This window comes from Zonotrichia leucophrys, chromosome 1, assembly GCF_028769735.1.
Source record: "Zonotrichia leucophrys gambelii isolate GWCS_2022_RI chromosome 1, RI_Zleu_2.0, whole genome shotgun sequence".
In the NCBI taxonomy this organism is placed as follows: Eukaryota; Metazoa; Chordata; class Aves; order Passeriformes; family Passerellidae; genus Zonotrichia; species Zonotrichia leucophrys.
This window is the reverse complement of record NC_088169.1, coordinates 9338018-9357005: the sequence shown is the minus strand read 5'-3', so window position 1 is coordinate 9357005 and position 18988 is coordinate 9338018. Positions and strand designations below refer to the sequence as shown.

The 18988-nt window shown below is 39.9% G+C and overlaps 2 protein-coding genes across 6 annotated transcripts in view; both read right to left on the bottom strand.

The window, feature by feature from the left end:
• The window catches only part of SRPX (sushi repeat containing protein X-linked), a 39143-nt gene extending 35744 nt beyond the window's left edge, over positions 1-3399 (bottom strand). For 2 of the 5 annotated variants that reach the window (XM_064704545.1, XM_064704823.1), the window contains exon 1: positions 3209-3367. In XM_064704545.1, coding sequence (XP_064560615.1) covers positions 3209-3365 — 157 coding nt within the window. In that variant the 5' untranslated portion in view covers positions 3366-3367. Of the gene's footprint in view, positions 1-2722; positions 2828-3208 lie in introns of those variants that run through there. The other 3 variants (XM_064704458.1, XM_064704910.1, XM_064704732.1) reach the window with 3 other exon arrangements.
• Positions 3400-10891: 7492 nt separating this feature from the next.
• The window catches only part of RPGR (retinitis pigmentosa GTPase regulator), a 54644-nt gene continuing 46547 nt past the window's right edge, over positions 10892-18988 (bottom strand). Inside the window, exons 14-17 of the mRNA XM_064706714.1 lie at positions 15584-15850; positions 15322-15361; positions 14000-14082; positions 10892-13032 (exon numbers count right to left, since the gene is read on the bottom strand). Of these exons, the coding sequence (XP_064562784.1) occupies positions 12811-13032; positions 14000-14082; positions 15322-15361; positions 15584-15850 (612 nt within the window). The 3' untranslated portion in view covers positions 10892-12810. The remainder of the gene's footprint in view (positions 13033-13999; positions 14083-15321; positions 15362-15583; positions 15851-18988) is intronic.

The window sequence follows — 18988 nt, the reverse complement described above, 5'->3', positions numbered from 1 at the left end:
CCACGCTGGATCCTGTGCATACAAACTGTCACCAGAACAGGCAAGGCAGCCAGCAAACTGTGTTTAGAAGAAAAACGCAACAAAAGAACTCTGAGCTGACACAACAGGCCCCACCCTTGGCACTGCAGAGCACCAGCTGCTCAGGGCCCTGGAGATTGCTTCTGGACCATTCTGCAGCTTGGTCTGATGGAGGAGGAATCAAATCATTGTGATGCCAGGTTTTTTTTAAGCCTGCCATTTCACTTTAAGCAGTCTTAAATACTCTCTTCCTTCAGTTTTGTCCTCCTATCCTTTGTCTATTTATAGCATAAAAACTACTGGGTGAGAACTGCCTCTCTCTGAAGGGCTGAGGCACTCAGCAGTCTCACTCACAGATGAACTCTTGACCTAGCACACAGCTTTGAGAACCACCATTTCCACAACCTGACTTCCATCTACTCATATTTACTCCAGAATATACATAGGTTATAAGCATATGGTGCTTATGTATATATTGTTTTCTTTGAATAAAATCTCATACGGCTTTTGAAAACAGTTCCATAATATTACATGGTCTTCAAGTGATTTTAGTGACATCTCCCTCAAGGTTCATGGCCCTTCACACAAGTACCCTGTTCCAATGCACAGATCCCATTTATTCTATCATAGATAAGCTTTTCTTTTTATCTACCAATAGTGTCAGACACAACTACCACAGCCTTACATCACACAGTGCCACTTGATTTCACCTTCACACCCCCCAAATACTGAACAAGTGATCCCCATATATGTGTACGGGTGGACTGCTGTACCCTCCCCAACACCACAGAAAGTCACTGAAGAGCTCCAAGGGCACATTTCCCTCTCCACCCCCTAGGGAAAAGGTTTTACTCTCGTTTTAACTTCCCGAAACTGCATCTCTAAACTGTTCTTGAAGAGAAAACAGACTTTCCTCTGAGTAGTGCCACCAGAGAGATTTTATCAGTGCCTTCTTAGCTTTGAATGTACCAATGTGAGAATCCACAGCATCCTTTCAAAATTTGAAAATACAGTTAAAACAGCTGCTGCTTCAAAGGTTTTTAAGTATTTTAAGAATTTTAATTATTTGGATATTTCTCAGTTTTCATTCTTATGCCACATAGATAATTAGTTCAATTACAATTTCCCAGGTGGAATACCAGCCTGTTTTCTACTTGCCTGCCATCAAAAAATTGGTAGCAGAATTCTTAGGGTATGAAAATTACACCTATTTAGTTTGGTGTTTAACATAGTCTTTGGAATTGTGGAACACAACTTTCCTACATCAGAAACTTCAGTGTTATCAAATTATGAGGTCAAGAGCTAATTAGACTATTTCTGATATTTAAAGAACAATCTACTATTGAATTACAAACATTTTGCATGAATCCAAAACAGGCTGCTTGGCTTTGCCTACAAAGTGTCAACATCTTGATAATGGTTCAATAAGCTTGTGCCTGTATAATCAAGAGGGCCCCACACACACGTGCTGTGGAGATTTTTTTTTTTAAGTCCATTTTAGTTTACTTAATGGCATTCTGTACCTAATGTGCATGGTTATACACCAACACAGTACCATTAGAGAAAAATCCATTAACAGTTTCACTAGATTTCATACTGGGAATAAAGATCTGAAAGAATACCACATTTCTCTACTAAAAATAAACAGAAGAAAAGTAACATGAAACATTCACTTAATATTAGGGTTTACAATTACAGTTGCTGGCGATTTAAGCTCTTTGGAGCCTTTGACACTAAGCATAAGGAGGAAATTGGACTTTCAAATGAGTGAAAGATGAAACAAGCAGGCTTTTGTGCAGCCAACTTGAAGATTACATGCAAAACTTAAGACTTTTGAGATTAGAGAGGTTACATTTGTCCTTTTAGGAAAACAAAGGATAGGATATTAGCATCCTCTGTAAACTACTTGAAGACTGACATTCACATGAACCGCAAACTAAAGCATTCACTCATCTTCCTAAGAAAATAAAGAGAATTTGGCAGTACAATAATCCTCAGAGAAATGCCAGGACAGGAACTTCTGTGGTCTTTGTTGATTTAGCAACTGATGTGTCCAATACTTCAGTGTTTGGTAAAGAAAGAGCATAAATGTGTGTTCCAACATCTTCCCCCTTGGAAAAAAGCCACTCTTAACCTGCCAATGAAAATAAGGAAAGCTAAACCTCAACTCACAAATACCACCCCTATGCCACTTTACACCCCTCCATGGACAGAACTACATATTAGGCAGGGATAGCTCCAGGAAACAAAATGTGGATATCACCAACATGCAGCTGTAAGTTGTATTAAAACACCTTTCTCCCGTGTTCACTGCTGCCCTTCCCCTTCATGCCAGTAACACACATCAGTTTGAATCCAGACCCACTGACATGAAAGGCTCTGGTCTGACCACAAATTCTCACTGACTACACCTGTTAAACCACAACCAGGGCACGGCAGTTTACACTGGCTTTGTGTGCCATGCTACCAAATCAGAAGTGTCTAATCTGACAAAATGCATCTGCTTTAGTACAGGCAGAAACCACATACCCCTTTCCTTTTGCATGGAAATGGAACCTAAATTTGAGCTCATTTCAAATTTTGCTACAGGAAATACAAACACTTAGAAGTGAAGTAGCATCAGCGTGCATTTTTTAATTTACAAGGTGCCTAAGAAACCAGGCAGATTCACCCATTCATTTTTCACATTAAAAAGAGAGATTACCTTGCTGCATGCAGTCTCACCCGGGCACCAAAATCTGCTGAGGCAGGGCTGGCCCATCGGACTTACACTTTACACTTAGGGACAACACAGAGCCTCTCTTGTTCAGCAGCTTTGAGCGGGTGTCACCTCCTCTCTCCGAGTGCCAAGGCGGCGGCACGGAGGTGCAGATGTGAGAGGGAGCCGGAGGCTGCCACCAGCCCGCCCCGGCAGGGCTCAAACCCGGCACGGCGGGAAGCTTTCCTGGCACCCGCTCCAGTAACAACCCGGTTCTCCACACCCAGGACACGGCTCCATCCACGCTGACCGGACTGGACCGGACACAGAGCGAGACACAAAGCGCTGCGGGTCGGCAGCGAGTGAGCAGGACGGGCCCCGGCCCCTCAGGCTGCCGCGGACACCGCGGCGCTCCCGCCGCCCCTGGCCCGGCCCCGCTCCCGGCCCTGCCCCGGCCCCGCTCCCGGCCCGGCCCCGCCGCCCCTTCCTCACCCTCGTACTCCAGGCTGGCCCGGGCGCCCAGGGCGAGCAGCGCGGCGAGGCGCAGCCAGCAGCTCCCCATGCTCCTCACGGCGGCTCTGCCCGGCGCGGGGCTCCAGCAGCAGCAGCAGGAGGAGGAGGAGGAGGAGGAAAAATGGGACGGGGCCATTCACCGAGTGGCTCCCGGGCGCCTGGGAAGACTCGTCCCGCTGCCCGGCCCCGCCTCCCAGGCCGGGATTGGGATCTGCCGGGACTCCGGTGTGCCGTGTGTTGTCCCCCCCGAGGGCCTCCTGCTGCCCGGTGGTGCCCTGGCTCGGACAGGGGTCACAGAATCACAGAATCAGAATGGTTTGTGCTGGAAGGGACCGTAAAGATCACTTCGTTCCAGTCCCGCCGCCTCGGGGCTCACTGCGGCCGGTTCACGGCCTGCCCGTGCGGGGGTTCTCGGCTGGATGCACCATCCAGACTGGGGGCTGAGCAGAGCAGAGGGGCACAATCCCCTCCCTGCCCCTGCTGCCCACGGTGCTGTTCAGGCAGCCCGGGAGTGGGGTCCCTGCTCGGTGCCATGAGCCAGGACAGTGTGTCTGTCCCGATGTCCTCCCGTCTGTCCTTCCAAGGCAGGAAGCAAGGCAAATAGGCTAACAGTGAACAAGGGCAGGATGTGGAGGATGAACCCCTCCTGCTCCCTCCGGTAACATTTCTGGCACTGTAGGACCTCTCTGGGGAGGTGTCATGCTGCCGGCCCCCATCCCATCCCATCCCATCCCATCCCATCCCATCCCATCCCATCCCATCCCATCCCATCCCATCCCATCCCATCCCATCCCATCCCGGTGGCAGTGCCCTGCCCACGCATGCCTGGGATTTTGCAGGCAGCAGTGCGAGGAAATAGACTGTATTTCTCAAGATGAACTGCTCTGGTTGCTCTGCAGTTTGCAGATGGCCAGCTTTAAATGTTAAAAATAAAAAATCCCCAAGTCATGAGAGTAAGAAAAGAAAGTTTGGTGTAATCACATTTCTCATTAGGTTTTTGAGCTGCCAGGGTGATGCAGAGTTACATTTTCAGGCTTTGATCCATAACCACAAAGAGTAGAGGCTTTTCTTACTGCCTTTCACATGAAAGCAAATTCCCCAGACACTCCAAGCCCACGGAGGTGGAGGCTTCAGGCAGAGAATCATATGCTCCAATGCTTTTGATTTGACATCTGTCAACCCTGCAGCTTGACTAAAGGTAGATTTGGGGTTTCTTTCTTTTTGCACTTCCTACCATGAGCATTTAATGTGTAATCTAAACTGGCAAAGATGTGGGAAAAGCCCATAAAGGTGTGTGAAAGCAGCTTCAGCCAGAGTTTGTGCGCTGGGGTGGTACAGAGGAGTGAGCTCAGGGAGTTCTGAGGGTCCCTTTCACATTCTGTGCTGTTTCCCGGACAAATAGTGAAATACCATCAGGTCAGGAAAGGAACACTTCTTTGAAAATAAGAGACAGAATTGCAGAGGAAGGAGAGTCTCCTCAAGGGGAAATGTTAGTCTGGAAACAAAAGAAGGTGACAATTCTGCCACACTTTGAGGCTGGTTATACCAAAATGACCTAAGAAAAATGTAATCTTGCTGGTAATTAAAATAAAAATCTGTGTGAGTGCTGTTGTCTGGTAGCTTTCTCCAAGCATTTTCTTTTCATCTGACTTTTCCTTTGGATGAGGAGTGCCCCTGGATACCTCCCCACTTGGGTCCCCCAATTTGCTGTCTGAGGCTGAGGTGTTCGCAGCAGTGAGTGCTAGAGCTCCTCTGGGGTGAAATTCCTGGTGGGGTTGGGTGGCACTGGGGCCTCAGCACAAACTGTTCTCCAAGTTCTCTGCCCAGTACTGGTAGAGTCTGAGTATGCTTGGGCTCAGTACTCGGTTTTGAACTTGTTTGCCAAAAAATGAAAAAGAAAGATGGTAACAAAACCAGTGTCAGTGTCATCAGAGTAACTGCAATTTAACAGCCTAAGGAATTCTTAGATTACCACATGTGAAGAGTTAAAATACTAACATTGCTCTGGTTAAAGAAGAACATCAGGAAAAGGAGTGCTTTAATCAGTTTATCTGTGCTGCAAGGCTTTGCTAAGAGTTCAGTGTTTTGATATAATGGAATAATAAAGGTACCTGAAGCAACTCTTAATGGGTCAGATATCTCTTGCTTTCCCTTTGTGTATTGTCCTTGTAACTGCCCATTTCCAAAACACTGGCCTTCATTTAGGTATTTCTGTGAGCACAAGCATCTCTGTACTGGTATGAGAGCATCGTTCAAGAAGCCACTGCCAGCAGAAATGTGAATGCAGCTGCAGCTTCTCCATCAGCTGTCCCAGCACCACCCTGCCCAGAGGTCACAACCTCTCTCCTGGGCAGCCTTGCTGAGCCATTTCAGGGTGCAGAAATGTGGTGATTGTGGTGACAAACCCTCCTTGCTGGGCTGTCTCCTCAGCATGAGGGACAGAGGTCTCAGTAGTAGATGCCATCAGTGACTGCAGCTGTGGAGTCTGAGTTAGTACAGGCAAGAATCCTGTTTGATTCCCTGGAATCAGTGGGACCTCAGACTGCTCTGCTGTTGCTCCTGGTTGTGCATGTGCAGTTCCATCTGCTCAAACAACAAAAGCACTGATGGTTGCAGAACTTTGTCGTGCCTGTCCTGTGGACAGGGTTCTTGCAGTGGGCACTGTGAGCGGGCGTGCCTGCAATGCTGCTTTTCCTCTGACATCCAGCTCCTGGAGGGTCCCAACTGCCCTGAGAAAGGCAACAGATTTAAGAGCTAACACAGTCTGCAACTTACAGCTCAAATTTAGACACAAATGTGAGCATAAGTAGCAGTGGCCTTCATGGCCTGTTCGAAATGAGCCTTGGAAAAATGCCATTGCCAAGACGTGCCTTCATCCGGACTCCAGTTTGCTCTGAGCAATGTAACTCATTCTTCATGTTTGATAGAATGACAGCAGTGTGAAATCACCCAAAAGACTGGGGCTTGAAAGGCAAATTCAAGGCAACTTTAAAAAAATGTTGAATTCCTAATAAATTAGATTTTTGTAGGACCTTTTAATAGGAGGAAGCATGTAGAATTATGAATGAATTAAAAAATGTCACATGTATTGAATTGGAAGGCACATTCCAATTTTTTTTCTCCCAGTTCAGCTTTTAATTTTTATAGAAAAAAATTCAAACTATTTAAGCTTGTGGTGAGTTGGAGTTCCTGGCACTCCTGGTATTACACAAGAATTAACCAGTCTGCTTTTCATGGAAAACTCCGGTTTTCACTGTTCAGAGGTGAAAGAAAATTTTCAAGACTGAAATCAAGCAACACTAGAGGACTGAACTGTATGAAAATGTCTTGGTTGAATAGAAAAATAAATCCCAAAGCAAAGTTACACACTCTTGGAGGCTTAAAGAATTATTCTTGTTATGTCAAAGAGTTAATATAATTACACAATTTTTCTTTTCTGCTTTTTTAATAGCAGTTTAGAAGTATAATTTTATTACTCAGCACCAAAATAGCTGTAACAACTGTAGTTACAGTGATAATAAAAATACAACTTTTGATGGAGAGGAGAAATTAATTAAAATAAAATTTTAATAATATTTAACAATCTAATATTTTTTCTCCAAATAGTAAAAGAATGATAAGGAAATAAAAACAGTACCCAAACAACCCACATGTGTGTAATGAAGCTTTTGTTGAGTAAGGTCTAACTCATCATAAGAGGCTGACAAATAAGGCCCCAATCCAAACCACACAGTTTTAGTCCAGTGAATTGCCTGACCGAATGCAAATGCTCTGATACTTAGAATTACTCTTGTAAATATCTGCAGAAATAGACAGTCTTAAATAAAATTATAATCGTAATAATTCTTTTTTTCTGTACAATTCCTAGAATTCTTGGAGCTTATCATTACTTTGTCATCATTTTTAGTGGCAGTGACACTTAAAAATACTCAACATTTTGATTTGTAACTCAATATTTGCTGTTACTAGACCCTCCTTCCTGCTGGTGGTCACTGCCAGCTCTTGTGGACAAATTTTTCCCTCTGGATGTCAGCCTGCTGCACATGAGCTGTGCTCAGGCACTCATCCCTTTGGGATCCCACTCAGAGCCATTCTGTGGGGTACACTCCAATGTTGGAAATGTGGGAATTGGAAAAACAGAAATTTCCACAGACACTGAAGAGTTTGATCTGCAGTCTTAGAAGAAGCTTGGATTGATGCAAAAATTCAATGCACAGACATTAAGTAGAAAAACCTTAAACTTATGTTTCTATAGTTCTAAGAATATACCTTAAGTAAGTAAGAAACTGTATTGGGTAAGATGGTGAAGGGTCTATAGCATAGTAATGTCACTGTATAAAATAAGTTAAGAATTTAAAAGTTATAATAGAAGCGTATGTGTATACATGTGATGATAACCTATTGGGTCAAAATATCCACAGTGCAGTAGAAGTGAGTGAAGGTGATAGGTTAGAAAAGCAAAATCAACCTTGTAGTGACTGTCCATTGGATTAGAAAGTTCAATATTGTCTTGAAACAAAGAACTTGTGACTGCTCTTGAACTATGGCTGGATACTTGCTCCTTTAAAATCTCACTGAGACTGATGCTTATCTGAGCAATAAATGGTTCTTAACCTGAAAATTGTCCCATCCCTCCATTACTGGTGGTGATAATGATACAGAAACTCTGACAGAATCTGGGAGAGGGAGGCTGAAATGGAAGCAAAGATTGGGGTTGACCTGTGGAGACAGCAGGCAGGAAGAACAGATCTTCCATAGGTGCTGCTGTTGTGAAGGCATGAAGAGGAAAAAAGGCAAAATTATTCAGAGGAAGGCATGGGCAGAAAGAGGCAGGTGGGTGAGTGTCATGTACGTGCTCTCTGAGGAACGATGGACAAAATTCCTCACACACTGTGCTGCTGCTGTCAGCTCATGACAGGAACCCCATGACAAAAAAGACCACTGCTAGCCCAAGATCATCCCTTCATGCAGAGCTGGTTCTTCACTCAGTGCAGTTTTCAGAAGGCATCTCCCCTGCTCATGGGCATGCCTGTACAGGGCTTTTGGCTAACTTTGCATTTTAAGTGACATATTCACATTTGTTAATAGGAAGCTGCTTTTCCTGAAGTGACAGACAGGAAAGAAACACTAGAGGCCAGCCTAGGAGAGGACAGCATTGGCTAAAAATGTCAGGAAGATGTACACCAATGGAAATTCTAGTTCTGGGAGCTTAAATAACAGAGATGATGATCACATAGTTTCTTGTGTGAAATAATAAACTTAGTATATCCTAATAACTTTCTTTCCTAGGTCACACCTAAACTTCAATGGCACACTCCTTGTCAAAAATATAAAAGATACTGCCCTGACTGTAAAAATAGCATATTTTAGGGAAGGGAAATTTTCTTCAGGGCAGCAGTCTCTGTGTGTCCCATCCCTGAGCACTTTCCTGTTCCCTACGTCAGTGATCCGAAGAAATCTCCTTGACTCTTCCCAGTTCAAGGTGGCCTCCTAAAAATGGCACAAAGCAGATGTCAAGAGTAACTTTTCCACTGCCAAAACCCTTGCTGTGGAAAATTTTAATATGAAGGTCTGGGTCAGGCATGCAGAAAGCACATGGATGGAGTACACATGTAGCAAATCTTGGAGAACACCAGTTCCCTTTTTCCATTCCATCTGGAAGGATTGGTGTGTCTTAGGCAGCCAGAAAAACAGAAGATTTTGGGGGGAATACAATATTTCATTCCCAGTTAGACACTGACTGATGCATCAGTATGTGGTAAATCAGCATGGTAAATGCTAAATCACGGTCTCATGTATAATAAATGTACTGAAGAAAAAAATCTCTGTATTTTTTATTTTCTTGATGCTGTTAACATGTCTTAAAATTCTAACTTAATCTATCTCTTCAGCTTTTGATGAAAGTGATTGGAAACAGCTGTGTCTAAACTGCTCCGACATTAAATGAGAATGGTCTCAAGAATAAAAACTTCTTTGTGTACAAATCAAAGAACTACAGTTTATCCAGATTTAGATTTTGCAAGGCTTTTGCTGAGTCATTACAATCTGGTCCTGAAAAAAAAAAAAAGTGGTAATTACATAGCATGAATAAAATGTAATTCCAGAACAGTCTTGAAGGGCAGATAGGTGTGAACTTTAGAGCTCATCACTATGAGATACTGAGCAAAGCAGACTTACTACCAAGGCGTTAATATCTCAAATTTTTGCCACTGATGGTGGTCTCATTACACTTAATCAAAACATTATTTAGGCCCTTAAAGGAATTTAGACATAACACAGTGTGCAAATGTTGTAAACTCCCCTAAGTAGTGAGTTGTATATTATAGTTTCTAAAAGCACTGTGAGGGAATTTAGAAATATTATATTTATGTTTATGTTTATATTTATATTTCTAGTTTAAAGAGCCAAAGTAGTTTGAGTACATGAGTATGTTTTAAGAACCCATACTCAGTCTCTCTATAGTCATGCAAGATTAGCTTCTGTATTCTTGATTATCAGGACTTAGAGTGGTTTACCATCATGATAGGGATTCAGTTCACTTCAACTACCCTAATGTCAAAACATGACATATAACATTCTCCAAGGACAAAGACTGGATGTATTTTGCATATTGTACAAGTAAGATGTGGAATAAAAAGGAAGAAGTTGCACAAAATTAATTACGGTTATTAACTTTGGGCATATAAAATAGTGTCTAAATAAGCTTTCTTTCATGTTCTCTCCTTTTTTAATTTCAATTACCACAAACTTGCATAGGAACAGCAGCTGCATAAATGAATCCTATGCTTCTGAAAATCAGTAAGTGTGCATATGTAAATATATGGATTAAATGGAAGTTTCAGGAGGTCAGGCATACATTTGATCATCCATGTGCACACACACACATGCACACATATATCTGTGTATCTGTCTCTGTCTATAAATATACACATATATGTCTCAGTGCACATACATGTGTATCTGTGTATGCAAGGTGCTCTAATTCCACTTCAATTTAAATAAAACATGTATACCTAGACTTAGATTTATCAGAAGTTGACCACTGTCCATCTCTGTATGCTTAGAAATAAATGAGTAATTGTATTTTTCATCTTTATATTTTTACAAAGACACACAGTTGAAAACGTTCAAAATGCACTATATAAATACATTGAGATAGCAGAGTACTTTAATGCCAAAAGCAATGTGCCAGAAAACATAAAGTTTTCTGAGAATTTGGAAACAGAAAATTTGATACAGAATGAGTATCTTTAACTTCTTTCAGGGGCCATGAGAAGGAGAATTTCTGGCTCCAGGGGCTGGTTACACCTTCACAGAGCACAAACTCCACCTAGTGATAGGTTTAGTGGTGAAATTTGAGAAACTCAGCAATTCTAAAGCTCAATCTCAGTTGTATGGCAGGACTATAAAAATGAAAAATAAAGACTTAAGTTGACACACTTGATCTTTGGAAAAGTAAGAAGAAAACAGAGAAAGATATCTTAGAAATGTTTATAGAATTTTTTGCTACTCATCTGTTTATGAAAACATTTCAGTAATAAAAAATCTTCACATTTTTATCATAAATATTTGAACTTGTTAAAAAGCCCTATAAATTAATACACATGCACATGTAATTTGTTTAATCTTTTTTATTAAAAATTAAGACATGTAGAAAAGACATTGGAATGGGTTAATATGTTCCTGCTTCTTGTTGAGCAAAGTATGTGGACAAGATAAATGTACCAGTCCCTGAAACTGCTCAGACATACAGCAGCTTACAGTCCATTGCATAAACTTCTGTAGTATTAGATTTGAGGGTAATTCCCATTTTAAAGTAATATTTCTCACTAAATTATTTCACCTTTAAAAAAGAAATTGTTCTTACAGTAACAATTTCTGCGACTGATCTCCCCTTAAAAAAATAATTAAAGTTTATTTAAATTAATGAGGGCACCATTTACTTTATTTCTCCTTTTCCACTTTACTCTTCTCAACAGTATCCAAGTAGAACAGAAACCACACGTGCATTCAGAAAAATAAGAAAATATGTAAATATAATGGAGGAAAACCCCCTCATGTAAGGTTCACTGCAGAACCCAGGAGTAGCCCAAAGTAAAATAAAAGACCCCAAAAGGATCCTAATTAACTCTGGCAAAGGATGAGCCAAGCATCCAGGTCTTTAGTATGATGATTGTGGTAGCACAGAGGAAGCCCTGTGAAAGAATCTGGGCACTTGCCATACTTAAAAGGACAAAGCATGCAGGTGAACCAACTCCTAGGATTAAATCAATTCTGGACACTTCTGACCTACTGTATAAAATTTAAGCAACTCTGAAACTGGGGAAATTGAAGGAAGAACTGGAAAGCAACCAGCCCAGTTGTCCCACCTTTCACCAGTTCACTGTGGGGTCAGGGATCACTGGGGGTCACTGACCACCAGTGACCAGCAAAGGGACCTCCAGGACAGAAGAACATGTGTAAATGGGAGGGAAAATATATTCTTGATTTCAAGGAAATTATCATGTGTATGTTTCTTCTGGGAAAATCAATGATTATGTATGAAAAATACAGTATCTAAACAGGAGCCTTTTCTGTACTCAGCCTGCACAATATTTTAGAGGAAATATCCCCTTGAGCATCAGGCTGAATAAAGAACTCCTGCTTCTTAATGCTACAGTGGTGTTAAGCAGTTTTTATTTGTACTGATTTTTGGCTCCTCCTGTTTCCTTCTGAAGAAAAGCCAGTCTGCCTGAGAAAAACATGAATATTTACCCCATAATGATCAGCCTGTCATACTGATGCCATAGTACCTCTGGTTGCATTATTTTCCTGTGAGAAAAGCTTCACATTAAGGTGTGGATATTTAGAGGATACAGGATTAGAATCCAAGTGAAACAAGAGTGAGGGTTTCCAGTTTTTCCTAGGCCTGATCCCGTAGGAGAGAGGCCCATCAGCTTATGCCAATTTCAGCAGGAGCAAAGGTTTTCAGCACTTCTCAGAAATAAAAGCTTTCTCCCTGTCCCAGTTTGGCAGGATACTTCTATCCTTACACTGTTTCCACTGGGACTGCTGCCATGAGTGAAATTAGGCACATACTCAAGTAACTTCTTCCATAATGGCCTACAAGTTAACTTGAAAGTTTTACTGCTATTTTTTCTATGTCAAAACAGAAAGATGTATGTTTCTGAGTACCTTAAATATTCTTGACTAGGTTGTTAAGCCAAGTAATATATAGAATATTATAATTTTGCAAGAGTGTCATGCTGAAAGTGGTACTCTGTAGACTGAAACAGAAGAAAATTATTTAGCAAATACCATAAAATGCCTGTATTCAACTCTTCACATTAAAAACCCCCATATTTTGCTTTAGAACATCAGCAGGTAAGGCCACAGAACTCCAGCAAGGTGCTGATAAGTATATAATTTTGACCTATTAAAATTACCAATAAATACCAAGAAAATCATCTGCCTATTTAAAATTACAGCAATCCAATCAATTAAAAAAAAGCAGCCATCAACATCTTGAGTCATACCTGTTTTCAAGTAAAAATTGCACTGTTTGCTTTAAGACTGTCACATTCTCTTATATTACAACAGTTTTACAGCAATGTACATGTATTAACTTTCATCCTTCTGTCCTGGTTAGTCACAGTTTCACTGGAATTCTCCAGTGTATGATTCTGATTTTCATCTTTATTGCTTTCACCAGTTAAATCTTCCTTTTCCTTTTCTTCACTCTGCAGTGGCTTTTCAGAGCTGTCTTCCTTTCTGCTACATACATTCTTCTGGCTTGTCAGTGGCTTTCGCTTAAACAGGGAAAACTGGAGTGAAAAAAACAGGTAAAGGATATGTCTGAAACAGTTAGCAGTGAAGTTCAAGATTAAAAAACCACAAACCCAGCATATATCAAAGTTAAATGAGGTTGGCAGGTTTCTCCTTGGTAAAATAGTTTTTTTTTTAAAAACAAAATCACTAAAAAATGTTGAGAAACATTTGCAATATTTAAAATGTGTTAAAATAGCACACGGCAATCAGAAAAGTTCAAGTGATTGCAATTTGTCAAATTACACATTGTACAGTTTGTACAAAATGCTGTGAGTGGTGCATTTATTTGGGTTTCTTCCAAATAAGAGCCTGAGGCAAGGTTCAAACATGAACTCCCAGAAAGTGCTCAGTGTGCCTGCTGATAAATGTGTGTACTGCCATAAATGACAGTGCTTGTGCTCAGTGAGACCACACTGGTGTCAAAGTTAAAGTAAAATTAAAGTTAAGTACTGCTTAGGGCCTTTGGTCAACAGGAAACTCAGCAGCCTCTGCAGGAGCCTCTGAATCCTAAAACCTGTAAGAAATTCTACTCCTCAACATGCTCATGCACCTATATAGAGAGATATATTTGATGATAAAATCAGTGTATGTTGCAAATAGATGCAGGGTAATGAGCTCAGCTGCTGCTTTCAGAGACAAATAGGAGGGGAAATCTTTTTAGATAATGGCCCATAGGAATCAAGTCGTAAGTTTTCACCTCACCAGTTCATGATGTGATGACAATCTCTTGCTCAGGGACATGCCTCTATTAAGAGGTCATAATGGGCTTTAACTAATTTCTATTATTTGGATATTTTAAAATTGTTTTATCAAAAAATAAAAGCAAGTCTTAAACAGAAGGAACAGGTTGCTCTGCAGTTTAATTATCTTTGCACATCATATGAGTTGAGGTATTTGCTTTGGTAACTGCCCACTGGCTTCTTGGTCACTGGCAAAGCTAGAAAGAAACATCAGGCCACAAACCTTTTTTCTCCCCACTCCAGTTTTTTGGTCATCAGTGTTCTCTGAAGAACTGTTCACAGCATGATTGTCAGTGCTTTCCTTCTCTACAATAATATAAATGTTTATATTAAATTTCTTCTGATTCATGGAAATCAGAAAAATATCATAGAAAAGCAGAAACAATTACTCTTCAGATTATTTTTGAAGTAGAGCTAAATAAAACTGAAAAAACAATCAGAATATTCAGTAAAACTTGATGCCCAGCCTGAAAAGACGATTTTTATTTTTTAATCTCTCCATATATTGTCCTGACATTACTCTCCAGATGCTCAATTTTTAAGAATAGAACACTTATGGCAGTGACAATATAGAAAATATTTTTACTTGACACTCAAATTTCCTCGTACTGACAGGAGACAGTGTCTTGCACACTTATTTGCAAGTATATTCTAGTTTGGCAAAGCTGATTTTAGGACAGGAGTTACAGTTCAGCGTGAATTTTATTCCATAGAAACAATTCTGGGAAAAGGAAAACTTTCCATCTCAGTTGATGTGTCTGTGCTTAAATTTTCCTATATTCCCTGTATGAATCATATACATTTACAACTTAATACCAAAACTTCCAGATCACTGAATAATGGAAAAATATTTAGCATCCCTTCTGTACAAGCTATTTCCATTATAATATTGAAAATAAATGGCATAGCTTCTTCATTATAAGGGCTGTGGTCTGTTTTATACCACACTTGTTATTTTCTTTCAAGAGAACTATTCTAGATTATTCCAAATTTCTAAAATAAAAAAAAAAATCCTATACATATAGGGCACCCAATTACATGTTCCCCATCTTTTATAAAGGAATATTCAGTTCCCATAAGCTGCCATGAAAACTGCAAGGAGCTTCTAGACTTACATATTCAGCATCCTGAATAGTGTTCAGCAATTATCACATCTCACCTAAAATAATCTCTCTGTGAATAGAATGAGGAAATGTCAGCTGAAAAAGATGGGGAAGAATTCTGAGCAGCTTCTTGATTGAATTGAGGCACAGGGCACCTAAAGAAGTTGCCTGAGAGACAATAAAATTACCATGACTTTGGCACAGGATTCAGTACCGCTAAGAGAAAGTCCTCGTGGACTTCCTGCACGACTGGGAAAAGTATTTATTTCTTTCAAATCATTAACAGTTAATAATGGGGGTTTGCCCCTCAAATTTCATTACCTGTCCAGAACTGCTTTGCCAACTATGAACAAGGACTGTGTTGTCCAGTATTTTTATAATATCATTTAGAAAACTTTTATCTGTCTTTAGAATGTACAATTCTTGGGAATTGTATTCTTACCCTGCTGAACGATGGTCTCTTTCTGAGCAGTCTCCTCTGTCTATAGACCAAAAAAAAAAAAAAACCAAACGACTCTTTCAAAATTGTTAAAAGGAAAAAAATGTTTAACTATTAACACCTGTATGTGTTTCTTCCTCTACCAAAACCACCCCAAACAACAACTTTGCATTTACAGGATAGGTACACATGTATCAAACTCAAGTTAATTACAGAACCAAATTCTTTCAGAGACCTGTAACTTAATAGGAGTAAATAACTTTACCTCTCCATTTTCCACAGTGCTACTAGAACTGCTTGTCTCTCCCTCAGGTGATTTACGATCCTTTTCTTTTTCATTTTTTTGCTCTTTTTCCTCTTTTTTCTCTGTGCTTGCTTTTGTTTCATCTCCTTCTCTTTCTTCTTTTCCTTCTGCTTCTTCTACTTCCTCTACTTCTTCTACTTCCTCTACTTCTTCTACTTCTTCTACTTCTTCTATTTCTTCTTCTTCCTCATCATCATCTATTTCTTCATCTCCATAGAAGTTTTGTTCCTTGGACAAAATTGCCAAAACATAATTTTGAAACTCAAGGTGTAGAATAATCATGGTCCTCATCCCACACCAGTTCATCACACATCAGAATTTGACTAACAAGAAAACTCAAAAGGGGATGTTCTAAGGAGATAGAATAAGAACAGGCACAGGAGATCTCAATCAAAGTTTGCTAATTTTAATCTGTTTTTAAAAAACTGACCTCCAGGGAACATTAGGAGTGCAGCTAACTTATGCTTTGTCAATATGTGCCTCATTAAAGAAAAAGCAATGAAAATAAATTATTTTTGGAAATAAAGTATTTCTTTTAAATGTTTTAAATGAGCATAATTGACACAAGCAGTAATAATTCCAACATTGAAAAAAAATTCAAATCTTTTTCTCAAGAAAATTAATAAAGAAATGCCAGATACAAAGCTTTGATTCATGTGATTCAATACAGACATTGTAATTTGAATTTAAATTATTTTCCGCCTAAGATAAACTTCAATATAGTAAAAATAAAATGGCCAAGGGCGTTATAAAATAAATGTTTAAAAGCACGTATGCTATTTCTGTAAAATGTGTGGAAAAATGAATTAATTATATCCTTCTTACTCCCTTCAATCAGACTGTCATTATTATGACAGTATGTACTTATAACAGCATAAAATGCAATATTTAAATAAGCATTCTCCATCCCATTGCAGGAATATAAGGGACTAAGCCAAGGGCTTCCGAGGTAATCTCAAGTGAAGGCACAGCAGTGCCCAGAGGAGAACATTTGTGTTCCACTGCAGCCAAGGTCACTGTGGAAACTGGTGGGAAGTATCTGCACACCCTTTTGGAAGTGTGGCAAAGAGTCTTACATTGAACTCCTTCCTACAGCTGGTTCCAAATTTTGTCTCCCATCTTTTGTTAATGTTTTCTCTATTGCGGGAATCCATAAAGTTAGAGGGTTTTTAGGAAATGGTTAAAAAAGAGTATTTAGGCCTCAGGATGTGGCCCAAAGTTTTGTTACAGCAGAAAAGTTTCCCAAGCAAGCAGAAAAAGTTTCCCAAGCAGTAGACGTGACAAATAACAATAAGACTTTGAAGATTTGGCTTTAGGATAGCAACAAGTTTATTTAATGTATATCTTTAGAAAGTTACCATGAATAGAGCTCTTTTCTTTGTCTCTTATGAAATAGTCTTTGTTTTAACTACTATTACGTATGCTTTATAAGGCTGGATAGAAAGCTTGTCAATATGTCTTGTTTTGGTGTGATTAGCTGAAATCTAAACTGAGATGTTTTTATGTCATTCCGTTCTACCCCACCTTCGGGGGCATTTTCCATTAGGCCAGCATGCTGTTAACATCTAACAATGTTCTGAGGCTGATGTACTAATAAATAAAAAAGGCTAGTCTGAATTTGTCCAGTGTGGTCCATATTTAGACTTTTTGCCGCGGCAAGTGAGTTCCTCTCTTAAGACGTGGGTTCCTGACACCATTAGATCTATAACTACCCTAGTGCCCCGACACTCTATTCTCTCTTACTTCTTTGGATTTTTGCCTGTTGTCTCCCCAGCTGCTCTCATGGTCATTAGAAGGTCCTTGCTGGTGAGGAGGAGACCACCAGTGAAGTTTGAACACAGAGACCTTTGGTGGAACTCCTTTGCTAAGCCCAACTCACATATCCCAGGAATCTGAGACATCCTTGCAGGGGACTTATGGAGACCTGCATCATTCTGGAGCCCAGCTCACAGCCTACAGCACTTAAATCACACTAGATGAATTTATTTGAGCCATGCTCTTCATCCAAAGTACAAAAAATGGAGGAGAGAGACACTCCTTTTACTCCAAGGAAGCCACCTGTTTAACTGAACAGCTTCCCAGAGTGACCCCATTTCCATTTACTGCAGCTTTTCTCAGGTGTCTCTGGCTGTCACCTCATCTGGTACTCCTAAAATAGCAAATTTGGCATCATAACTCTGATAGCACAGTTCTCTTACTGTTATTTCTGCTTGCCCATTTACAGGCATGGTTTAGAGATTTTACCAATGGCAGGGAAGGATCTGAGATTGTTATACTACAGATATGCTTTTACCTTAAAAGATGCATCATCTGACCATTCAAACTTATACCTGAAGAATTTAATAATCTAATAACCTAGGCTACTAATTAAAGTACATATATATGTATACTTATATGCATATATATAACTATAATCTCTTCATTATTCTCTTTCATCATGCTTCAGGGGGTTTATTTTCTTATTTCACTCTAAATTCCTTTTCATAAAAAGGTAATGCTGAAAGAATACCTTCAATACCTCTAAAGTTGAGACAGAGAGAAGCTGTCTGTGCCAAGGTCATGCATACAAAGTCAAAAGTAGTAGAGAGCATACAAGTGAAATATTTCAAACTGGTTTCATTTAAGTTTGAGGTTCCAGTTTCTTCAAGGACAAAACTGTGGTTGTTACTATCAAACAGCCTTAAACATTTTGTACCTATAGTATAATAAATCAGTACAGCAGAACAGCAATCTAGAAAATACAGCCTTGCAGATTTAACACAATACACATATTTTTGAAGAGTTGTCTTTGCTGATTTATTTTCATGCATTTATTCTGGTTTTCCTGTAAATCCAGACCTTCATAACTAGACATTCTTAAATATAAATTTGCTGTTTCCAAGCTTATGGGGGCAAATGACTTTACTTGCACTGGTTTTGGCAAAAATATTGCTTTAGTGGGTATAACTCAAGGCGTATAACTGTCTTCTGCTAAAATGGCTGCTGCTGGCTTTTCTTTGGGCAGGTTAATACAGAATAAAGACATTTCTTTTCAAATTGCTCTACAAAAAATAGGGTCCTATGTCCACAGGAGAGAGGGGAAAAAACTTCCCTCTGTTCTATACTGTTGTCTCACCTGATGCCATGCTCTGGCTAAAAGTCTCACTGAAGACTGAGACACATCTCATGGCAGATCTTGCTCAAACAACAGCTGCCAACTAGGCTTCTCTGTATTTCTGTAATTGTTTCATTGTAGACCCCTCCTGCTTAGTTTATGGAAACAGCTCTGCCAGATGGGCTGCTCATAATTAGCATTTCAGAAGGGAAGGCTTATGGTATCTTTCCACATCTCCTGAAGAAGTCAAAATAATGTTTGCCATGATCATT